The sequence below is a fragment of the Hyla sarda genome, chromosome 11, assembly GCF_029499605.1.
Source record: "Hyla sarda isolate aHylSar1 chromosome 11, aHylSar1.hap1, whole genome shotgun sequence".
Classification (NCBI taxonomy): Eukaryota; Metazoa; Chordata; class Amphibia; order Anura; family Hylidae; genus Hyla; species Hyla sarda.
In genome coordinates, this window is record NC_079199.1 from 46,667,392 (window position 1) to 46,690,329 (window position 22,938).

Sequence of the window (22,938 nt, forward strand, 5' to 3'; positions counted from 1 at the left end):
CCTTGTCACATTCCCCCCCCCCCTTGTCACATTCCCCCCCCCCTTGTCACATTCCCCCCCCCCTTGTCACATTCCCCCCCCCTTGTCACATTCCCCCCCCCCCTTGTCACATCCCCCCCCCCTTGTCACACCCCCCCCCCTTGTCACATTCCCTCCCCCCTTGTCACATTCCCTCCCCCCTTGTCACATTCCCTCCCCCCTTGTCACATTCCCTCCCCCCCTTGTCACATTCCCTCCCCCCCTTGTCACATTTCCCTCCCCCCCTTGTCACATTTCCCTCCCCCCCTTGTCACATTTCCCTCCCCCCCTTGTCACATTTCCCTCCCCCCCTTGTCACATTTCCCTCCCCCCCTTGTCACATTTCCCTCCCCCCCTTGTCACATTTCCCTCCCCCCCTTGTCACATTTCCCTCCCCCCCTTGTCACATTTCCCTCCCCCCCTTGTCACATTTCCCTCCCCCCCTTGTCACATTTCCCTCCCCCCCTTGTCACATTTCCCTCCCCCCCTTGTCACATTTCCCTCCCCCCCTTGTCACATTTCCCTCCCCCCCTTGTCACATTTCCCTCCCCCCTTGTCACATTTCCCTCCCCCCCTTGTCACATTTCCCTCCCCCCCTTGTCACATTTCCCTCCCCCCCTTGTCACATTTCCCTCCACCCCTTGTCACATTTCCCTCCACCCCTTGTCACATTTCCCTCCACCCCTTGTCACATTTCCCTCCACCCCTTGTCACATTTCCCTCCACCCCTTGTCACATTTCCCTCCACCCCTTGTCACATTTCCCTCCACCCCTTGTCACATTTCCCTCCACCCCTTGTCACATTTCCCTCCACCCCTTGTCACATTTCCCTCCACCCCTTGTCACATTTCCCTCCACCCCTTGTCACATTTCCCTCCACCCCTTGTCACATTTCCCTCCACCCCTTGTCACATTTCCCTCCACCCCTTGTCACATTTCCCTCCACCCCTTGTCACAATCTTCCCCCCGTCACATTTTGTACTGCTGCAGTACACTAGGTTTCCCAGGTGGTTTTCAAATTACCAACCCTGGCGTGTTTGCTGCTGAAAAAGACCTTTCCCCATCAGCCAATCACTGGCTTGACACGTGACACCGCTGTGGCCAGTGATTGGCTGAAAAGGGTAAGGTCCTACTGCTTGTATGGAGAAGAGATGAGACATTGGACCGCACGGAGAGGGACGGCATCTGCAGGGACTGGGAGTAGGTGAGCAGAAGTTTTTTTTTTTCTCCCTGCGCCCTTTTACTTAGCTCAGTGTTTTTCTACCAGGTTGCTTCCAGCTGTTGTGAAACTACAACTACCAGCATGCCCGGACAACCTTTGCAGGTCCGGGCATGCTGGGAGTGGTAGTTTTGCAACAACTGGAGGCACCCTGGTTGGGAAACACTGACTTTTTACCTGCTCTGACCGGCCAACGCCCGCAGCAGCACACGTGAGCCGGCCCGAACAGATAATCGCAAGTTTTCTCGGGGGGCTATATCGCAAAAAGCAAAAATTGTGATTTGATTGCTTTTGCGATATATCGTGCAGCCCTACCTTATACCTATAACTATATTATATAAAGGATAGCCCAATCCCTATCCCATGCATGCTTAAAGGGGTATTCCAGGAAAAAACTTTTATATATATATATATATATATATATATATCAACTGGCTCCAGAAAGTTAAACAGATTTGTAAATTACTTCTATTAAAAAATCATAATCCTTTCAGTACTTATGAGCTTCTGAAGTTAAGGTTGTCCTTTTCTGTCCAAGTCCTCTCTGATGACACCTGTCTCGGGAAACGCCCAGTTTAGAAGCAAATCCCCATAGCAAACCTCTTCTAAACTGGGCGTTTCCCGAGACAGGTGTCATCAGAGAGGACTTAGACAGAAAAGAACAACCTTAACTTCAGAAGCTGATAAGTACTGAAAGGATTATGATTTTTTAATAGAAGTAATTTACAAATCAGTTTAACTTTCTGGAGACAGTTGATATATAAACATTTTTTTTTCCTGGATAACCCCTTTAAACTCCTGCACTGTATTTGCAGCAGGAAGGCTATTCCATGCATCCACTACTCTCTCAGTAAAGTAATACTTCCTGATATTACTTTTAAACCTTTCCCTTCTAATTTAATAATATGTCCTCTTGTGGTAGTTTTTCTTCTTTTAAATATGCTCTCCTCCTTTACCGTGTTGATTCCCTTTATGTATGTAAAAGTCTCTATCATATCCCCTCTGTCTCTTCTTTCTTCCAAGCTCTACATGTTAAGGTCCTTTAACCTTTCCTGGTATGTTTTATCCTGCAATCCATGTACTAGTTTAGTAGCTCTTCTCTGAACTCTCTCTAGAGTATTTATATCCTTCTGGAGATACGGCCTCCAGTACTGCGCACAATACTCCAAGTGAGGTCTCACCAGTGCTCTGTACAGTGGCATGAGCACTTCTCTCTTTCTACTGCTTATACCTCTCCCTATACATCCAAGCATTCTGCTAGCATTCCCTGCTCCTCTATTACATTGTCTGCCTACTTTTAAGTCTTCTGAAATAATGACCCCCTAAATCCCTTTCCTCAGATACTGAGGTCCGGACTATATCACATATTCTGTATTCTGCCCGAGGGTTTTTATGTCCCAGGTGCATTATCTTGCACTTATCCACATTTCAACTCTAGTTGCCAGAGTTCTGACCATTCTACTTTATCCAAATCCTTTTCCATTTGGCGTATCTCTCCAGGAACATCAACCCTGTTACATATCTTTGTGTCATCAGCAAAAAGATCAATACTTACCAGCAAGACAAATGTATTTATGTAATATATTTGGTCCTTTTGAACTGTTCATGAACAAAGTTTTATGAATTCTGTGGAAACCCGTGTAATGTTCAAGGGTTGATGGTGGCCAGAGGAGTCTGGTAGCATCATTTTCTCATGTCCACATGTACAACAGGTAACTGGCCATATAATGGTTTGCCTTATTTCTGTTGCAGATGGTTACTGGCTCTAATTTAGTGATTTAGTAACAGGAATTTTTATTGCAAGCTCTATAATTGAGGCACTCTAGATATTGCTGTGGTGACACTGCCAGTTTCTTTTTAATGAAAGCATAAGCTTGCATTATAAAGAAGCCATAGGGGCTCTCTCTATGTGAAGATTGCATGTAATAGTGCCTTATGGGGACAAAAAAAAGTGTAAAAAATTAAAATAAATTAATAAATGTGAATTAACCCCATATATATATATATATATATATATATATAATATATATATATATAATATATATATATATAAAATATAAAATAAAAAGCTCTTCCTCTAATAAAAACTAAACAAACACCCCTTTTTCCCATTCTCATGACATAGAAAAAAGTATCAGTATCGGCGAGTACTTAAAAGTATTGGTACTCGTACTCGGTAACAAAATGGTATTGGGACATCCCTAGTAAGAACATACAGAGTTACCTGGGCAGCTGGTATCTATGTTCAGGTGGTTTTGTGTGCTTGAGTTGTTCTGCATTGTCTGAATGAGTTATGAAAAAATCCAATTAATTTGCATTGTGCGCTATTTTGCTGCAGATTATCAGTCTGCACCAAAATTCGGAAAAAGTTCCCTACATACCCAGTCTTATGGTACTTTCACTCGTAAACAATTTGCTTCGGGATTCCCGCAGATGAAATTCTGCTTGTGTGCTATGTTGCTACCCATTGAAGTCTGTGGGTAACAACATAATCCACTTACGGAAAATCTGGGTAAACGTACCCTTACATCTCCAGACCACTAAAAATGCCCCTGTATTGGGTTAAACAGGTCTCTAGACTATAAAGCAGGGTTTACTTGTTACTTGCCAGCGAATTGGTTGTTGTTTTTGGCACAGAATTTTGGTCTTTTCCGCTCATAGTGGCGGACAGAATTCGGTGTGGAAAATCTGCCCGTGTTGCATGCGGAAAAACCAACATTCACTGTGGAAGCCAACAAGTAGCTCATCTGAATAGGACGGAATCATTTCAAAGCTTACACTCGGAAAGTCTGTTGTGTGAACCCGGCCTTACTGCTGCCTGGTCATTAAATATTAGGTTATTGAAAGGTAATATGGTGTCTGGGAGAAGAAAAATATTTGATCCCAGCTTTGACTGCAGCATCTAAGAGGCTTCTTGTGTCAGACCACGGGCACCCTGCAGTCCACCCATGGGTCTGCCACAAGCTTCTGTATATAAGGCTGTGTTGGAGACCATCAGTTTGTATCCGAGTATTTCAGTGCATTATATGGTTGAGGATGATTAAAAGATCGTAGCGTTAAAGGGGTACTCGACCCTAGACTTTTTATCCCCTATCTGATCATGGGGGTTCCGCTGCTGGGGACCCCCGTGATCCCCCTGCTGCACCCAGCGTTCGTTTAGAGCGTCGAGTGCAGTGTCGGTGGCTGGTGATGTCACAGTCACGCCCGCTCAATGCAAGTCTATGGTAGGGGATTTGAGGGCTGCCACGCCCCCTCTCATAGATTAGAAAAGGAAGATGGGGGGGGGGGCTCAACCAATATAATGAAACTGGGTGCCACCTACAGTAAAAGAATAAATCATAGCAAAAAAGAAAAAAGAATAGCTGTATTCCAGTGCACACCCAGAAATATCATATAATGAATAATCTTTATTGTACAAAAACACACTCATAACATTACTTAATGATGAAAACAAGGAGATCTAAAAACATTTAAAAAGACCCGTGAAGGGACAAAACACAACAGGGGAGGGGCCATGAACCCCCTTACCCCAAGTCCTGTCCTGCAACAATTGATAAGGATAACAACAGCGCTGCTGCTACAAAAGTGCACAGTGCTAAATTCACGCAATACACTGACCAATAGATATAATAATGCCGATAACAATATAAGAATACAAGGTAAGTGCAAATAATGAAGTAGCAAACCGCAAACGGAGGAGCAGCTGAGTATAACAATGCAGGACAGGACCACTGGAGCCCACGTGTTCCGTCACACCAAGTTGACTTACTCAGGGGTGTTCTCATAGATTTGCATTGAGGGGACATGGCCATGACTTCACAAGCGGAGCTTGACCGTGACATTACGAGCCTTCGCCCCGCATCGCCAGTCATCCGGCACAGAGCGAAGTTAGCTCCGTGCATCGGATGTCTGGGGTGCCACAGCCAAGATCAGACATCTTATCCCCTTACAAAGATGTAGTTCCAAAATAACTGGTACATTAAAATGACCGTGCCTATTTGAGAGCATTAACACTTATCCCCTATCCGGACATCAGAGCAGCGGTTATATGTCTGCCCTGCTGCTCCATTTATTGTCTATGGGAGATGCCAGAGACTGACATAGGGCTCAAGTATACGCCAAGCACAGGGCACAAGTGTTAGTAAAGCCTTAGCAACTCAACAAATATGATTATGTGAGACAATTGCATATAATGCTGTTCCCTAATATGAGCTTATGAACCACCAAACATTAACCCCATTGAGTCCAGTGCAATATAGGATATATATCAGCCATTTGTTTACTACTTAGAGCCGTACAAAGTGTGACATGAATAGAAAGCATTGTCCCGTCCCTAATATTGCATGTTATCTTCCCTGCCTGTTGCTTTCTATAAAGCCGGGCCTATGATAAATAAGAGTCGTATTGGTTTTCTATTTTCTAATTAGATTTGCTCTTCGTAACTTGACATAAGCGTAAAATCAACAAAAATGTCAGGAAATGGATCTTTGTGACTGCGTGCGTCTGGTGAGGAGTCTGGGCTCTCGCTGGTGACCTTATTATGCAAAGTAAATATCAGCTTCTGAGCTTTTCCCGTCATTGGAGTTTGAAAACCTCTTTATATCTGCACCTTGATCAGACCCATTACTGCAGGACGGGAAAATCGATCACGCAGCCTGGCTGCCAGCCATTCTGCCATTACAACTCAGGCAGTATCGAGCAATAGTACTTCATAGACTTAAGCAGTAAAGCAGCGCTGTCCCTGGCTTGTTAGCTGGTAGGGGGCTGTCTGTATGGAAGTCTTTACTAGTGCACAGTCCTGCAATACAGTACATGTACCGTATATACTCGAGTATAAGCCGAGTTTTTCAGCATGATTTTTCGTGCTGAAAACACCCCCCTTGGCTTATACTCAAGTGAACTCTCCGCCTGTCAATCCCTTCTCAGTGGTCTTCAACCTGCGGACCTCCAGATGTTGCAAAACTACAACTCCCAGCATGCCCGGACTGCCATCGGCTGTCCAGGCATGCTGGGAGTTGTGGTTTTGAAACACCTGGAGGTCCGCAGGTTGAAGACCACTGTGGCCTTCGTCATCATCCAGACCCTTCCTTTAGTTTTCTACTCACCTCACCGCCATCTATGCTGCAGGGACTGTCCGGTGGGGAGGGTTAGTCGTTCAGGGCTGTCCATCTTCACCGGGAGGCCCTCTTCTCCACTCCGGGCCCAGCCCCGGACCAGTGATGTTGCCTTGACTATGACGCACAGGGACGTCCGTCCCTGCGCATGAACGTCCCCGTGCGTCGTCGTCAAAGCAACGTCGCTAGTCCGAGGCCGGGCCTGGAACGGAGTGGAGAAGAGGGCCTCCCGGTGAAGATGGACAGCCCGGAACGACTAACCCTCCCCACCGGACGGTCACTGCAGCATAGATGGCCCGGACCAGCTCACCCTTCCTTCCCACCGAGGGGAGGTGAGTAGAAAACTAAAGGGGGGCTCTGGATGATGACAAAAATAACATACGTTTTTAACTTTTCACTACATTATGAATAAAGTTTTACTTGTTTGATTGAAATTCCAAGAAAAAAAACTTTTGATGTGCACTGCGCATGTGCAAAGTCAAAAAACGTACGGTGCAAACCGGATGGAATCGTACGCACCTACGGTTCTGTACGGTTCCCATTGACTCCCATGTTGAAAAAAAAACGTATACAGTTTCAATACTGTTTTTCACCCGGCCAAAAACCGTGGTAGGCTACGGTTTTAGGTATGGGAAAAAAACAGACAAAACCGTACAAGATGAAAAACGGACACAATCAGATGCATCGTTTGGCATACAGTTTTCAATGGAGAGTCAAAGCATATGGTTTTTAATACGGTTCCATACAGTTTTTAAATAAAAAATATATACGGGAACCGTATTGTAAAAATGTGTTGGGAACTCAGCCTAACAGTGATGTGCATAACAATCTGTACTCAGATCTGTACTGCAGGGTATTATATATGCTATCTATGTAAAAAAAAAAAAAATTCCATAATGACCACTTTTTGGTTTTTCTCTATAAACTCAAATGAAAATATCACATGTACGCACAAAATAGTGCCACTAAAAATGGCAACAACTCGGTAAACAAGTAAAAAAAAGTAGTGGTGTAGCGCCGGGTGGCGATCACTGCCCCTGCGACACCAAACCCGCAGGGCAAATGACCCAGTGTCCCGACAGCCCCACTGCTGTTCGACAGTGGTGTGGTGCCTTGCGGCGGTGATTGTTACTGTGATGCTTTGTCTGTGGGGTGTTGCGGCCCAGGGGCTTGGCCACTGGGTTGTTCCCCGTGTGGGCATGGTGTTTCGGAGGCGGTGGTCGCCACCCGGCGCTGCGCCAGTGTCAGGTTAGGGACCCACTCTAACTAGGTGGCCTTGACATGGCGAGTGGGCTTGTACTTTTTGATCAAAATGGATACAAACAACCTGTTTTTGAATTTATGCTGAGAAGCAAGTAGATCAAAATACAAGTTGTGGATGTGCGGCTGTGTGTCTATTTCTCTATTTTTGTTTTACAATTTTTATAAACTTTATTAATTTCAATATAGTTAACTATTAGTTAACCCCTGCATGTCCATATTGTAGTTATGTCTCAGGCCACTATCTAGTGTGATCTGATCTGAGGTGTTTATTTTTATTACTTAGGATAAGTGGGTTAGTATTAGGTTATAGACTATAATGGCGTCTTGTAAAGAGCCACAGACATGGTCTCTGTCATCACAGATTTCTGTGTACATACACATTAAAGCGCAGGTCCTCCTTTAGAGAACATTTTACAGTTTAGGTAATAGAAGAACTTAAATATGTTCCATTCCTTAAAAGGGCTATCAGACAGCTAGAACTAATCACCTGTCCGTGGAATAGGTGACAAGTATCTGATCAGTGGGGTTCCAACTGGAGGGACCACCACTGATAACCACAACGAAGGTTCCTTGTCCCCAGAGTGAATAGGTCAACCGTGGGCATGCTCCATTACTGTCTCCTTCCAACATTGTTGGACTACTCTTTGGCAGTCCTATGGTAAGACTGTATTATACTCCGGAGCTGCACTCACTATTCTGCTGGTGGGATCACTGTGTACTAGGACCGAAACAACTAATCGATTTATTGTCAGGTAAACCATTATGAAAAAAAGTTGTCAACTATTTTCATTATCGATTAGTCGGTTGGTTGATAAGTTAGTCAGCCAATGGGGACTACACAATGACAGGTACTCTTTAAAGGGGTACTCCACTGCCCAAGCGCTTGGAACATTTTGTTCCGAACGCTGGCTGTGGGTGTCATGACGTCACGCCACACCCCCTCAATGCAAGTCTATGGGAGGGGGCATGGCGGCATGTCACGTGGCGTGACGTCATGACCCCCGCAGCCAGCATCCAGCGTTCAGAACAAAATTTTCTGAATGCTGTGGCAGTGGAGTATCCCTTTAAAAGCTTAAGTTTGTATTTGTGACAATTTAGGGAATGTTCACACTTAGTTTTTCTTTTACACGAATTCCGAGATTTATGTCAATTGTTGTAGTTTCTCCCATTTGAGTCATAGGGACTCTGGACAATCCCTGTAAATGTAGCGATTCCAGTTACGGCACTTTGTTAGTGAATGGTTGTGTAGGCAGCACTGTGCCCACTGCATTTACCTACTTCAGTCCAAACATTTCAGTTTTCTTGCCATTCTTAGAGCTGTAAAACGTTGATATGGCAAATGTAAGATCTAATGCAGTGTATAAGGAAGCGGAGAAAGCATCTTATACCTTCTCAATGACCAGAACGTTTTAAGGGACCCTGTCACATAAGTTATGTTGCCCTTACAGAGAACAGCAGAACATAGCGATAGACACACTGTTATGAGGCTCTCTACATCAGTTCATGCGGGGCTCTGCGGTGAGGGAGAGTAAGGAGGCGTGCCATGCTGGGACACTTAAAGCGGTTATCCACCGTTAGGTCATTTTAATACGTACCTGGCAGACAGTAATGGACATGCTTAGGAAGGATCTGAACCTTTCTTGGGGCTAAATGGCTATATTGGGAGATTATCATAACACTGTGGCTAGCTTTCTGTGAACTGGTATATCCTGTTTGAGTTTTCTTCTTTGCCTACAAATCCCATAATTCCATTTTCCTCCCTCCCACACATCAGCCACCCCACCTATTGAAACATAAATGAGCTGCATCCATTCAAAAGACCTGTGGTTTTCAATCAGGGTACCTACAGCTGTTGCATTAGTTGCAGATTGATCTCTCTCCCACAAGCGATCGCTCCACCCATTGAAGCAGACAGGCTCCCTGTCATCAGCTGACTAGTGAGTCAGGTCTCGGTCGCATTGCAACCTGGGAAAATCTGAGACAACAGTCATTTTGTATGCTGGTAAAAATAAATAGTGGGGTGAAAATCACAGAAGAATTGTCAGAAAACCGTCACACACAGGTACAGACACTATATTATGAACTACACTAACTTTACAGCCCCTGTAGCATAGTCAAATAAAAAAAAATCCTGGAATACCCCTTTAACCCCTTAAGGACCAAGGACGTACCGGTATGTCCTTGGTCCTGCTCTCCTGATATAACGCGGGGTTACACAGTAACCCCGCGTCATATCACGGCGGGCCCAGCGTCATAGTGAAGCCAGGACCCGCCTCTAATAGCGCGCAGCGCGCTATTAACCCTTTAGCCGCACGCTCAGAGCTGAGCCGCGCGGCTAAAAGCGAAACCGAAAGTGGCCGGCTAGCTCAGTCGGGCTGTTCGGGATAGCCGCGGCTAAGCGCGGCATCCCGAACAGCTGACAGGACAGCGGGAGGGCCCCTACCTGCCTCCTCGCTGTCCGATCGCCGAATGACTGCTCAGTGCCTGAGATCCAGGCATGAGCAATCAGGTGGCAGAATCGTTGATCACTGGTTTCTTATGAGAAACCAGTGATCAATGATGAAGATCAGTGTGTGCAGTGTTATAGGTCCCTATGGGACCTATAACACTGCAAAAAAAAAAGTGAATAAAGATCATTTAACTCCTCCCTATTAAAAGTTTGAATCACCCCCCTTTTCCAATAAAAAAAAAGTGTAAATAAAAATAAACATATATGGTATCACCGCGTGCGGAAATGTCCGAATTATAAAAATATATCATTAATTAAACCGCTCGGTCAATGGCGTGCACGCAAAAAAATTCCAAAGTCCAAAATAGTGCATTTTTGGTCACTTTTTATATCATTTAAAAATGAATAAAAAGCGATCAATAAGTCCTATCAATGCAAAAATGGTACCGTTAAAAACTTCAGATCACGGCGCAAAAAATTAGTCCTCATACCGCCCCATACACGAAAAATTAAAAAAGTTATAGGGGTCAGAAGATGACAATTTTAAACGTATAAATTTTCTTGCATGTAGTTATGATTTTTTCCAGAAGTCCGACAAAATCAAACCTATATAAGTAGGGTATCATTTTAATCGTATGGACCTACAGAATAAAGACAATGTCATTTTTACCGAAAAATTTACTACGCAGAAACGGAAGCCCCCAAAAGTTACAAAACGGCGGTTTTTTTTTTCAATTTTGTCGCACAATGATTTTTTTTACCGTTTCACCGTAGATTTTTGGGCAAAATGACTGACGTCATTACAAAGTAGAATTGGTGGCGCAAAAAATAAGCCATCATATGGATTTTTAGGTGCAAAATTGAAAGAGTTATGATTTTTTAAAGGCAAGGAGCAAAAAACGAAAATGCAAAAACGGAAAAAACCCCGGTCCTTAAGGGGTTAAGCAGCTCGGACCCACCACCTTGACCCTTGGTAAGAATTAAAAAGGCAATCTTATAAGTTTGACAACCACCTTTAGCTTTTGCAGCTCTTGGCAGCAAATGCATTGCATCCGACACATTCCCTTTAAATACATTCCAAACTGCAAACGTTGTTTGATAAACTGAGTGTAAAATAAATAATTGTGCAAAGTTAAACTTAACAAAGCCATATGCATTAGCTCAAACCACTGGGCTTCTATTGTGAATGGGACTTGGTATATTTGACTTCATCTTGCCTAATCTTTTGCCTCTTGGTTAAGAGCAAGCATTTGGTTAACCCTTTTCTCCCAAATGCATGCTCGACTGATCTGACCAAGCATGTTTGTGATTGAGGGGCAGTTGCCAGACACCGCTATCTTCATGCCGCACCAGCTTCTGCAACACGTCTTGTAAGTCAAGATGTGTTGCAGTTTATTATTTGTACACTAGGTGGCAGTGTTTAGATTGAAATTACAACTTTTTTTTCTTCCTTATGTCTATATAGTTTTCATGAGAGCGTGCCTATACTCTAAAACAGTGTTTCCCAACCAGGGTGCCTCCAGGTGTTGCAAAACTACAACTCCCAGCATGCCCGGACAGCCAACGGCTGTCCGGGCATGCTGGGAGTTGTAGTTTTGCAACACCTGGGGGCACCCTGGTTGGGAAACACTGCTTTAAAAACAGGTTCTTATTGCTTACGATTGATGTGTTCCTGTGTAGCTCAACAATGAGGTTCTTAGTTTTTTAGTTTTTTTTTTACTCTGTGATAAATATTTATTTATGGGACATTAAGAACGTTATGTTCTCTAAGTTTGTCATGTAAACATTCACTAAACTTTTTTTTTTTTTTTCTATCTCTCTCTCTCTCCACGATCTTGTCTAGGCATTGGTAAAACTTCTACACTTGTCGGGGGATTTCACACAAGTTTAGGAAAGGAATCTCGAGCCCAAACACTACAAAATGGTAAGTAGATCCTTTTTATTTATTTATTTATTTTTCTTCTTCAGATGCCTGGTATGCATTGAAGTATGAAGAGGTAAAGATTATAAAAGCTCTGAACAGGATAGGGGATAACCAGCTGATTGGTGATGATCAAAACACTGGAAACCTCACCAATCACGAATGAGAACAAAGGTCAATCGTCCCTCAAGTGAATGGAGAAGCAGCGCACATGCTCGGCCATGGCTCCATTCATGGTTTGGGGTACATTCCAACATTGCTGAAGTCAAATGCCCAGCAATGTTTGGAAATCTCATTGAGAGTGAATGGAGCAGTGGCAAAGCATGTGCAGGGATAGGGGCTAACTTTTAACCTTGGAATAACCCATTTAGCATCTTCTCTGGCCCCTGGATTTTGATTTTAGCGGGGGGGGGGGGGGGTGTAAGCATCATTTTTTAATTTGTAGGACATGTTAAAGGAGTAATCCAGTCCTGAAAAACGTATAGTCAGTCCACGCCATACTCCTTCACCTGGTAACCACTGTCTTTTTATTGCCAGCACCTGTAAAGGGGTTTTCTTATGATACAAACAGTGACAATTGTCTTAACCCTTCCTGCATTCTGATGTATACTTATTTTCAAATTGCGGTGGTAGTTAAATATGTAGAGGGCTCAGGAACTAAGTCGACTTCATATGTTGGGGTGCCGACTGTATATCAGAGCAGACACTTAATGCCAGCTGCCTGGATCAGACTTTAGCCCGTGTTTCCTAACCAGGGTCCCTCCAGCTGTTGCAAAACTACAACTCCCAGCATGCCCGGACAGCCTTTGGCTGTCCGGGCATGCTGGCAGTTGTAGTTTTGCAACAGCTGGAGGCACCTTGGTTGGTAAACACTGCTAGCCTGATTATGGCAGTTTAACCCTGAGATGCCATAGTAAATAGTGACTGTGGCATCTAGGTGATAATTTGACAGATGCCACTCCTGTCCTTTCATGTCTGTGATCCCTCCCTCCCCAATGTAATCGCAAAGGGCCTTCTGAAGTGCCCCATGGCTTGTATAATCAATCAACATGTCCCATAGAAGATCAGCAGTGTGACGTTACACTGCAATACATATGAACTGTACTAGTGATTGGCAGTACCGTAGGGTGACTAAAAATGAAAAGAAGAAAGTAGGTAGAAAAAAGAAAATACAAGCAAACCTATCCCGTATTTAAAATTGAATCCCCCCCCCCTTTTTTTTCCCATATATATATATATATATATATATATATATATATATATATATCTATCTGCACTTCAGAAAACCCCACATAATCGGTAATACTGCATGCAGTGAATGCTGTAAATGAAAAAAAATAACTAAAACATTCATATTTGTCAATTTTTATCAACAGCACGTTCAAGATGAAATGGAATAGAAAGCCATTAATAAATCCCCACTACCCAAAAATAGTATGAATCACACAGCAAAAAATGAGCCCCCCACACAGCTCCATGAAAGTAAAAAAACAGAACCTATAGCTGATGGGGAATGGTTATAGAAATCTTTCATTTCTTTTCTTTTTATTTATTTTTTAATAGTAAAACAAAACAAATTTTACAAACCCAAAGAGTGATGCAAAATGATCAGTTTTGCTGCATAGTGAATGGTGTGAACACGAGACCCATTTAAAGTTTAAAAATTGCATGTTTTTTCCTAATTTCACCCCATAATTTGTTTATATTTTTTTTTGCTGTCTTACATTTTATAGTAAACTGAAGGATGCCATTAAAGGGGTACTCCAGTGGAAACAATTTTTTCTAAGTAACTGGTACAAGACAGTTTTATACAGATTTGTAAATGACTTCTATTAAAAAAATCTTAACCCTTCCAGTACTTATCAGCTGCTGTATGATCCACAGGAAGTTCTTTTCTTTTTGAATTTCCTTTCTGTCTGACCACAGTGCTTTCTGCTGACACCTCTGTCCATGTCAGGAACTGTCCAGAGCAGGAGAGGATTTCTATGGGGATTTTCTCCTACTCTGGACAGTTCCTGACATGGACAGAGGTGTCAGGAGAGAGCACTGTGGTCAGACAGAAAGGAAATTCAAAAAGAAAAGAACTTCCTGTGGATCATACAGCAGCTGATAAGTACTGGAAGGGTTTTTAATAGAAGTAATTTACAAATCTGTTTGACTTTCTGGCACCAGTTGGCTTAAAAGAAATGTTTTCCAGTGGAGTACCCCTTTAAAGAGTACAATTCATCTTGCTAAAACCAATCCCTTTGGGTCAGAGCAGAGAGCCACCGAGTATCATGGCAGACACAGGCCTTCCATGTATTAGGCTGGGTTCACACCACTTTTTTTTGCAATACAGTTCCCGTATCAGGTTTTATGAATGAAAAACTGATCCCTCAAAACTGGACTAAACTGTATCAAAGTGTATCAAAAGTTTTTCACTTTTCATTCCATTAAGAATAAAGTTTCACTTGTTTGATTGAAATTCCAAGAAAAAAAACTGTGCAAAGTCAAAAACCATATGTTGAAAACCGGATGGAACCATATGCACATATGGTTCTGTACGGTTCCCATTGACTCCCATGTTAAAAACAACAAAAAAACTTAAATGTTTCAATACGGTTTTTCACCCAGACCAAAAACCATGGTAGGCTACGGGTTTGGGTACGGGAAAATAACTGACAAAACTGTACAGGTTGCAAAACGGACACAACCTGATGCACCTTTTGGCATACGGTTTTCAATGGAGAGCCAATGCATACGGTTTTCAATACGGTTCCAACGGTTTTCAAATTGAAAACATATACGGGAACTGTATTGCAAAAACGTGGCATGAACCCAGCCTTACATAAACTGCCATGATCTCACTGCCCCCCATGTATTACCACTAGATTTCCCCTGCAATAGCTGCATCCTGCCTCGCAATAATGACCCCATATTTGATTTTTGGACTGTATCAGTGATGTGTTCTTCATATGACCAGCAGGGGGCTCTATGCTCTTTTCTAACCCCGGAGAAATGAATCCTTTTGACATGCCCTTGCTGTGGCTGACTGTGCGAGTTCTGCTCTTGTGGATGACTGAAACCTGCAGTTCTTGTGTACTTGCCATATTTACCATCTCTTAATGGTTTGGTCTGAGGCTGTAGCATTTTATTATGTGCCAGATACTGCCCGCTCAGCACAATTCTCCTTGAATAGTCGTCCTTGTATCCTGCTAATCGGGCATGACATGGTGGGAAGGAGAGAGGAGCATTGCTGGATTACACAGTGTGATGTTCTATTCATTGACATTATGAGTAAGATTGCCCCTGCTCTTACTGTGCAGGGTCTGCCACAGTCTAGTACCCTATAGGCCAGTGTTTCCCAACAAGGGTGCCTCCAGCTGTTGCAAAACTACAACTCCCAGCATGCCCGGACAGCCAACGGCTGTCCGGGCATGCTGAGAGTTGTAGTTTTGCAACAGCAGGAGGCACCCTGGTTGGGAAACACTGCTATTGGCAAACTATAGACAGCATTCCCTAACCTGTGCCTCTCCTGCTGCGGTAAAAAGTCAACTGGGAGTTGTAGTTCTGCAATAACTGCAGAGCCACAGCTTGGAGAACAGTCTTGTAGACACTTTAAATAAGCAGAGTCTTAAATGATTTTCTTCTAGTAGGTACTTATTAGGAAGATTCAGACTTATACTCATTCACACAAGTGTATTGCGTTTTAAAGGGCACATTCGCATGTGTTGGCTGAGGATTTGATGTTGTGTTCAGTCATTTAGTTCCATTGATTTACACAGCATCAAATGGAGCAAATGTGGCACGTGTGAATGTAGTAGTCCGTATTCTGGATTCATAGATCTATAGTGCTGTCATTTAGACTCTCTACATTGCCAGGGGTCCAGTTATTAATGGGGTATTCCAGGAATAATCTTTATATCTATCAACTGGCTCCCGAAAGTTAAACAGATTTGTAAATTACTTCTATTAAAAAAATCTTAATCCTTCCAGTAATTATCAGCTGCTGAAGTTGAGTTGTTCTTTTCTGTCTGACAACAGTGCTCTCTGCTGACACCTCTGTCAGTCTCTCAGGAATTGCCCAGAGTAGGAGCAAATCCCCATAGCTATCCTCTAATGCTTTGGACAGTTCCCTAGACAAGCAGAGGTGTCAGCAGAGAGCACTGTTGTCAGACAGAAAAGAACAACTCAACTTCAGCAGCTGATAACTACTGGAAGAATTGAGATTTTTAATAGAAGTAATTTACAAATCTGTTCAACTTTCTGGAGCCAGTTGATTAAAAAAATTTATAATAATTTTTTTCCTGGAATACTCCTTTATCTGAAATACTGACTTCCAGAACTTAGCCCTAAGCTTCCATGTGAACAAGGCCTTAGTAACAAGGTTTTTTAACTGAAGCCTGCCTGTGTCAGATTTCTAATGTGGATTTTCACTTTGCATGGCATAGATTTTACCAATTTGCTGCAAAACATTGTCCCTTTATTTTCACTTCGCCTGCTGCAGAATTCTTTGTGGTTTTGGATGTATATCCAATATGATTTTCAAAATGTTTGTGCAGAAAAAATTTGTGACCTGTTACCTATTAGGGGGGGGGGGTGTTATCAAAACCTGTGTAGAGGAGTGGAGCAGTTGCCCATAACAACCAAGGAGACAGCTTCTTTTATGTTTAAAAAGGCCTCTGAAAAATCTGGTTGCTATGGGCAACAGCTCCACTTTTTATCTACACAGGTTTTGATAAATCTTCCCATTGAATTTTTAAAGCTGTGTTGGATTGCCCCATAGTATGGCGCAAATTTGCATCCAAAACAGTGATAAAATAATGGGATGCTGTTTTGCAACAAATTTCTGCACAAAGTACTCGCCAAATCCGTTTTACCGAGGCCTAATTTATCTCAATTTTGGGGTCCATGTTACAGTTGCATATCCAGACCCCATCCTTTACCCTCCTCTACCCTGGGTTGTATTGTGACCAAAGTTTCAGTTGAGCCTCAGGGAAAAGGGTATATGTATGTGTGTCTGTATTGACGAGGGGCAAGTACCCCAAACAGCTGTCTGCAGATGGGTCCTCTTTCCTTCTGGAGAGAGTTCTGGCTTGGCATAAATCCCAATCAGTTCTGAGACTTCTTAAATGGAGCCTGAGCTGTTTGGCAGGACACACTACCTGTGAAGGTGGTGTGGTGAGCTAATTTAATTTTTTTTTTTTATTATATTTTTTAAGTACTCACCCCATATATATATATATATATATATATATATATATATATATATATATATATATATAATTTATTAAGTAGGGATGCACCGAAAGGGAAATTTTGGGCCAAAACCGAAAATTTAGGCTGTGCTTGGCCGCAAACCGAAAGCGAAAATGCACAGCACTGATCTTTATCTGTGATCTACTTGTCTGGTCTGCTCGATTGCAGGCCAGAGAAGAAGACCCCCATGATGGCAGTAGGAGGCTGCCATTTTAGCTGATCTGATCCCCTCGGCCTGCCACAGATGCCGTGTTCAATAATGATCGCGGCATTTGAGGGGTTAATGGTAGACATCAGCGCTGATGTCCACCATTACCGCCCCCGGCCTATGATGCAAGTGCAGCGCCTGCACTCACGTCATAGCCGTGGCGGGACTCAGGGCGTACAGGCGCATTCTGGTGCGCTACGTCCTTGGTGCCTATGGCATACCTGTACGCCCTGTTTAATTTAGGCCACGCTCCCCCTGAAATTTTCGGCATGAAAATGCATCAGCCGGAAATGCCGGAAGGGGCATTTTCGGCGGCTGAAATTTCGGTGCATCAATAATAATAATTAATAATCCTTTATTTATGTAGCGCACACAGATTCTGCAGCGCTGTACACTATATATTAGTGTTTCCCAACAGTGTTTCCCAACCAGAGTGCCTCCAGCTGTTGCAAAACTACAACTTCCAGCATGCCCGGACAGCCTTTGGCTGTCCGGGCATGCTGGGAGTTGTAGTTTTGTAACAGCTGGAGGCACCCTGGTTGGGAAACACTGTTATATATGAACCCTAAAACACAGCTGCATTGCGGCTGGCTACAACAAGTGTTTAGGCTCATGGTGATAAAAGGAGCATGAATGGATGGTTAGAACATAAAGAGCACATGGCTATAAAAATAAGTACGTGTATTTAATAAAAATAATAGTACATATGCTCCAAGACGTTGCCCAGACTCCTTTATATTATTGTACATCTCACAGCCGCTCTGAAACCAGACCCCTGCAATCTGGATTTCACGCACAAGTCGTGCTCTGATGACTTTCGCAGGCCGTGGCAGTCGGAGGAGCCTGATATTTCTATGCCCGGTAGGAGGCATCTACACAAATAACTTAAGAGCACAAGGAATTTCTTTTGTCCTCCGCTAGGTTTCTTTGTATTTGCCGGGTCCAGAAAGTTACATGAGGAATGTTGAGTCAGATCCAGTTGTTGTTGCTTTAAAAATAGCTGCTTTTAAAATTAGATTCTTTTCTTCTCGGAGCGGTCACCCTGGTATGTGCTTACAAATAGCTCTCACTGGTAATCTTAGCACAGATTATTCTCATTTTCTTTCCAATTTAAGATGAATGCACATGTTGCAGATTAACACCCCTCCCCTCATACATAGAATTTTATAAGACAATGGCCGACATTTATCATTGTCTTTGGACTGTTTTTTGGGGTCTAAAAGGCCTAAAAAGGCGCAAGCAGGGTTTATTTGCGCCTTTTTTGCGTCTTTTGGTTCTCACATTTCTGCTAATTTTCAGTTGCAATCCACTGATTTTGGCAATACACATGATATGGAAGGGTTTTATGAACTGCGCCTTTTCACAAAAAAGAAGGCGGAAAGACACTGCAAAGTCTCTAAAACGACACCACTTAGGGCTGGTTCACATCACGTTTTCTCCCTTACGGGAGCGCATACGTTAGGGGGGGGAGCTAAAACCTTGCGCTCCCGTATGTAATTCATTTCAATGAGCTGGCCGGAGTGAAACGTTCGGTCGGCTCATTTTTGCGCCGTATGCGCTTTTACAACCAGACCTAAAACCGTAGTTGTCCACAGTTTTAGGTCCGGGGAAAAAGCGCATACGGCGCAAAAATGAGCCGACCGAACGTTTCTCTCCGGCCGGCTCATTGAAATGAATTACATACGGGAGCGCAAGGTTTTAGCTCCCCCCCTGACGTATGCGCTCCCGTATGGAAGAAAACGTGATGTGAACCAGGCTTAGCTAAGCTTTTTGGTGTATGTGAAGAGAGAAATTTCAGAAAATGTCACCTGCACAAAATGTATCAAATGCTCTGTTACCATTTAATAAATTTGGTGCTCCTACACATTATCAGCACACAAAAAAAAGGTGTAGAAAAATGCTTCACTTACACCTACATTGATAAATGCTTCACTTACACCTACAATGATAAATGCTTCACTTACACCTACAATGATAAATGCTTCACTTCCACCTACAATGATAAATGCTTCACTTACACCTACAATGATAAATGCCGGCCGTTGTGCTTGTTCTGTGGAAGAAAATAGTATGGACATCACTGGTCTGAACGGCAATCACAAGGGTTATTGACCTATTGGGGAGGGGAGTAGCAAGTTGATGAAAAAGGAGGAAGGTTGGGTCAGTGGGGAGATTGATCAAAACTTGTGCAGAGGAAAAGTCAAGCAGTTGCCCATAGCAACCAATCAGATCGCTTCTTTCATTTTTTTAAAAGCCTCTGAAAAATAAAAGAAATGATCTGATTGGTTGTTATGAGCAACTGGTCAACTTTTCCTCTGCACAGGTCTTCATAATTCTCCCCAATGAGCCAGGGTAATGTATACACTCCTTAACCCCTTAAGGACGCAGGACGTACTCAAACGGCCCCTTTTCCGAGTCCGCCGCTAGCTGGAGGGGAGCCGGTGCCCGATGCCTGCTGAAATCGTTCAACAGGCATCGGGGCATATCGCCCAGGGGGGTCATTATGCCCCCCCCATGTCGGCGATCGCCGCAGATCGCTGGACAATTCAGTCCAGCGATCTGCGGCAGATTCCGGGTCAATCGGGTCTCCAGCCAGAGCCTGCAGGGGTGAGGTGGCACTGGTGCCACCTCACGATCGCCCTGATTCGTCGGCCGGATTACCGGCCGACCAATCAGGGCGCCTGCTGCGGGTGTCACTCCCGCAACCCGCTCCGCCCCTCTTCCGGAGGACGTGAGCGGGTGCGGGACGTGCACCCCGGGAGCTGGGGACCCCGATCCCCGGCGTCAATGCTGGGATCGGGGCCCCAGGAGCGACGGCGGTGACAACGAGGGACAGACCTGTGCGGCGAGGATCGTTGGAGGTGAGTTACAGCCTCCTGCTGTTGCTTAGCAACAGCTCCCAGCATGCAAAAAGGGCATGCTGGGACTTGTAGTTTTGCAACAGCTGGAGGCACATTTTTTCTATGGAAAAGTGTACCTTCAGCTGTTGTGTAACTACAATGCATGCTGGGAGTTGTAGTAGTGCATCTGCTGGTTGCATAACTACAACTCCCAGCATGCCCGTTGGCTGTCGGTGACTGCTGGGAGTTGTAGTTTTGCAACAGCTGAAGGCACACTGAGTTATGTAGCAAACCAGTGTGTCTCCAGCTGTTGCATAACTACAGTCCCCAGCATCCCCAGCCAAAGTAGTATGCCTCCAGCTGTTGCATAACTACAAGACCCAGCATGCCCTTCCGCTGTCCGTACATGCTGGGGGTTGTAGCTTTTGCAACAGCTGAAGGCACACTGGTTGCAAAACACTGAGTTTGTTACCAAACTCGGTGTTTCACAACCAGTGTGCCTCCAGCTGCTGCAAAACTACAACTCCCAGCATGCACTGATAGACCGTACATGCTGGGAGTTATAGTTTTGCAACAGTTGGATGTCCCCCCCCCCCCCCCAATGTGAACGTACAGGGTACACTCACATGGGCGGAGGATTACAGCAAGTATCCGGCTGCAAGTTTGAGCTGCGGCAAATTTTCTGCCGCATCTCAAACTGCCAGCGAGAAACTACTGTGAACCCCCGCCCGTGCGACTGTACCCTAAAAACACTACACTAACACACAATAAAAAGTAAAAAACACTACGTATACACATACCCCTATACAACCCCCCTCCCCAATAAAAATGAAAAACGTCTGGTACGCCACTGTTTCCAAAAACGTCTGGTACGCCACTTTGTTACCAAACTCGGTGTTTCACAACCAGTGTGCCTCCAGCGGTTGCAAAACTACAACTTCCAGCATGCACTGATAGACCGTACATGCTGGGAGTTGTAGTTTTGCAACAGCTGGATGTTTCTTTCCCCCCCCCCCCAATGTGAACGTACAGGGTACACTCACATGGGCGGAGGATTACAGTAAGTATCCAGCTGCAAGTTTGAGCTGCGGAAACTACTGTGAACCCCCACCCGTGCGACTGTACCCTAAAAACACTACACTACACTAACACACAATAAAATAAAAAGTAAAAAACACTACATATACACATACCCCTACACAGCCCCCCCCCTCCCCAATAAAAATGAAAAACGTCTGGTACGCCACTGTTTCCAAAACGGAGCCTCCAGCTGTTGCAAAACAACAACTCCCAGTATTGCCAGATAGCCACTGACTGTCTAGGCATGCTGGGAGTTTTACAACAGCTGGAGGCACCCTGTTTGGGAATCACTGGCGTAGAATACCCCTATGTCCACCCCTATGCAAGTCCCTAATTTAGGCCTCAAATGCGCATGGCGCTCTCATTTGGAGCCCTGTCGTATTTCAAGGCAACAGTTTAGGGTCACATATGGGGTATCGCCGTACTCGGGAGAAATTGTGTTACAAATTTTGGGGGGTATTTTCTGCTTTTACTCTTTTTAAAAATGTAAAATCTTTGGGAAAAGAGGCATTTTAGGTAAAAAAAATAAATTTTTTTTTTTACATATGCAAAAGTTGTGAAACCCCTGTGGGGTATTAAGGTTCACTTTACCCCTTGTTACGTTCCCCAAGGGGTCTAGTTTCCAAAATGGTATGCCATGTGGGGTTTTTTGCTATCCTGGCACCATAGGGGCTTCCTAAATGCGGCATGCCCCCAGAGCAAAATTTCCTTCAAAAAAGCCAAATGTGACTCCTTCTCTTCTGAGACCTGTAGTGCGCCAGCAGAGCACTTTTCACCCCCATAGGGGGTGTTTTCTGAATCGGGAGAAATTGGGCTTCAAATTTTGGGGGGGTATTTTCTGCTTTAACCCTTTTTAAAGATGTAAAACTTTTGGGAAACCAAGCATTTTAGGGAAATTTTTTTTTTTCATATGCAAAAGTCGTAAATCACCTGTGGGGTATTAAGGTTTACTTTACCCCTTGTTATGTTCCCCGAGGGATCTAGTTTCCAAAATGGTATGCCATGTGTTTTTTTTTGCTGTTCTGGCACCCTAGGGGCTTCCTAGATGTGACATGCCCCCAAAAACCATTTGTCGCTCCTTCCCTTCTGAGCCCTCTACTGGGCCCGCCGAACAATTTACATAGACATATGAGGTATGTGCTTACTCGAGAGAAATTGGGTTTCAAATACAAGTAAAAATTTTCTCCTTTTTACCCCTTGCAAAAATTCAAAAATTGAGTCTACAAAAACATGCAAGTGTAAAAAATGAAGATTTTGAATTTTCTCCTTCACTTTGCTGCTATTCCTGTGAAACACCTAAAGGGTTAAAACGCTGACTGAATGTTATTTTGAATACTTTGGGGGGTGCAGTTTTTATAATGGGGTCTTTTATGGGGTATTTCTAATATGAAGACCCTTCAAATCCACTTCAAACCTGAACTGGTCCCTGAAAAAAAGCGAGTTTCAAAATTTTGTGAAAAATTGGAAAATTGCTGCTGAACTTTGAAGCCCTCTGGTGTCTTCCAAAAGTAAAAACTCATCAATTTTATGATGCAAACATAAAGTAGACATATTGTATATGTGAATAAAAAAAAAATATTTTGAATAT

The 22,938-nt window shown here is 43.8% G+C and overlaps 1 protein-coding gene across 1 annotated transcript in view; it reads left to right on the top strand.

Moving 5' to 3' along the window:
- BRF1 (BRF1 RNA polymerase III transcription initiation factor subunit) overlaps positions 1–22,938 on the top strand; it is a 379,514-nt gene that overhangs the window by 23,509 nt on the left and 333,067 nt on the right. The window contains exon 2 of the mRNA XM_056544927.1: positions 11,907–11,987. Within this exon, the coding sequence (XP_056400902.1) occupies positions 11,907–11,987 (81 nt within the window). The remainder of the gene's footprint in view (positions 1–11,906; positions 11,988–22,938) is intronic.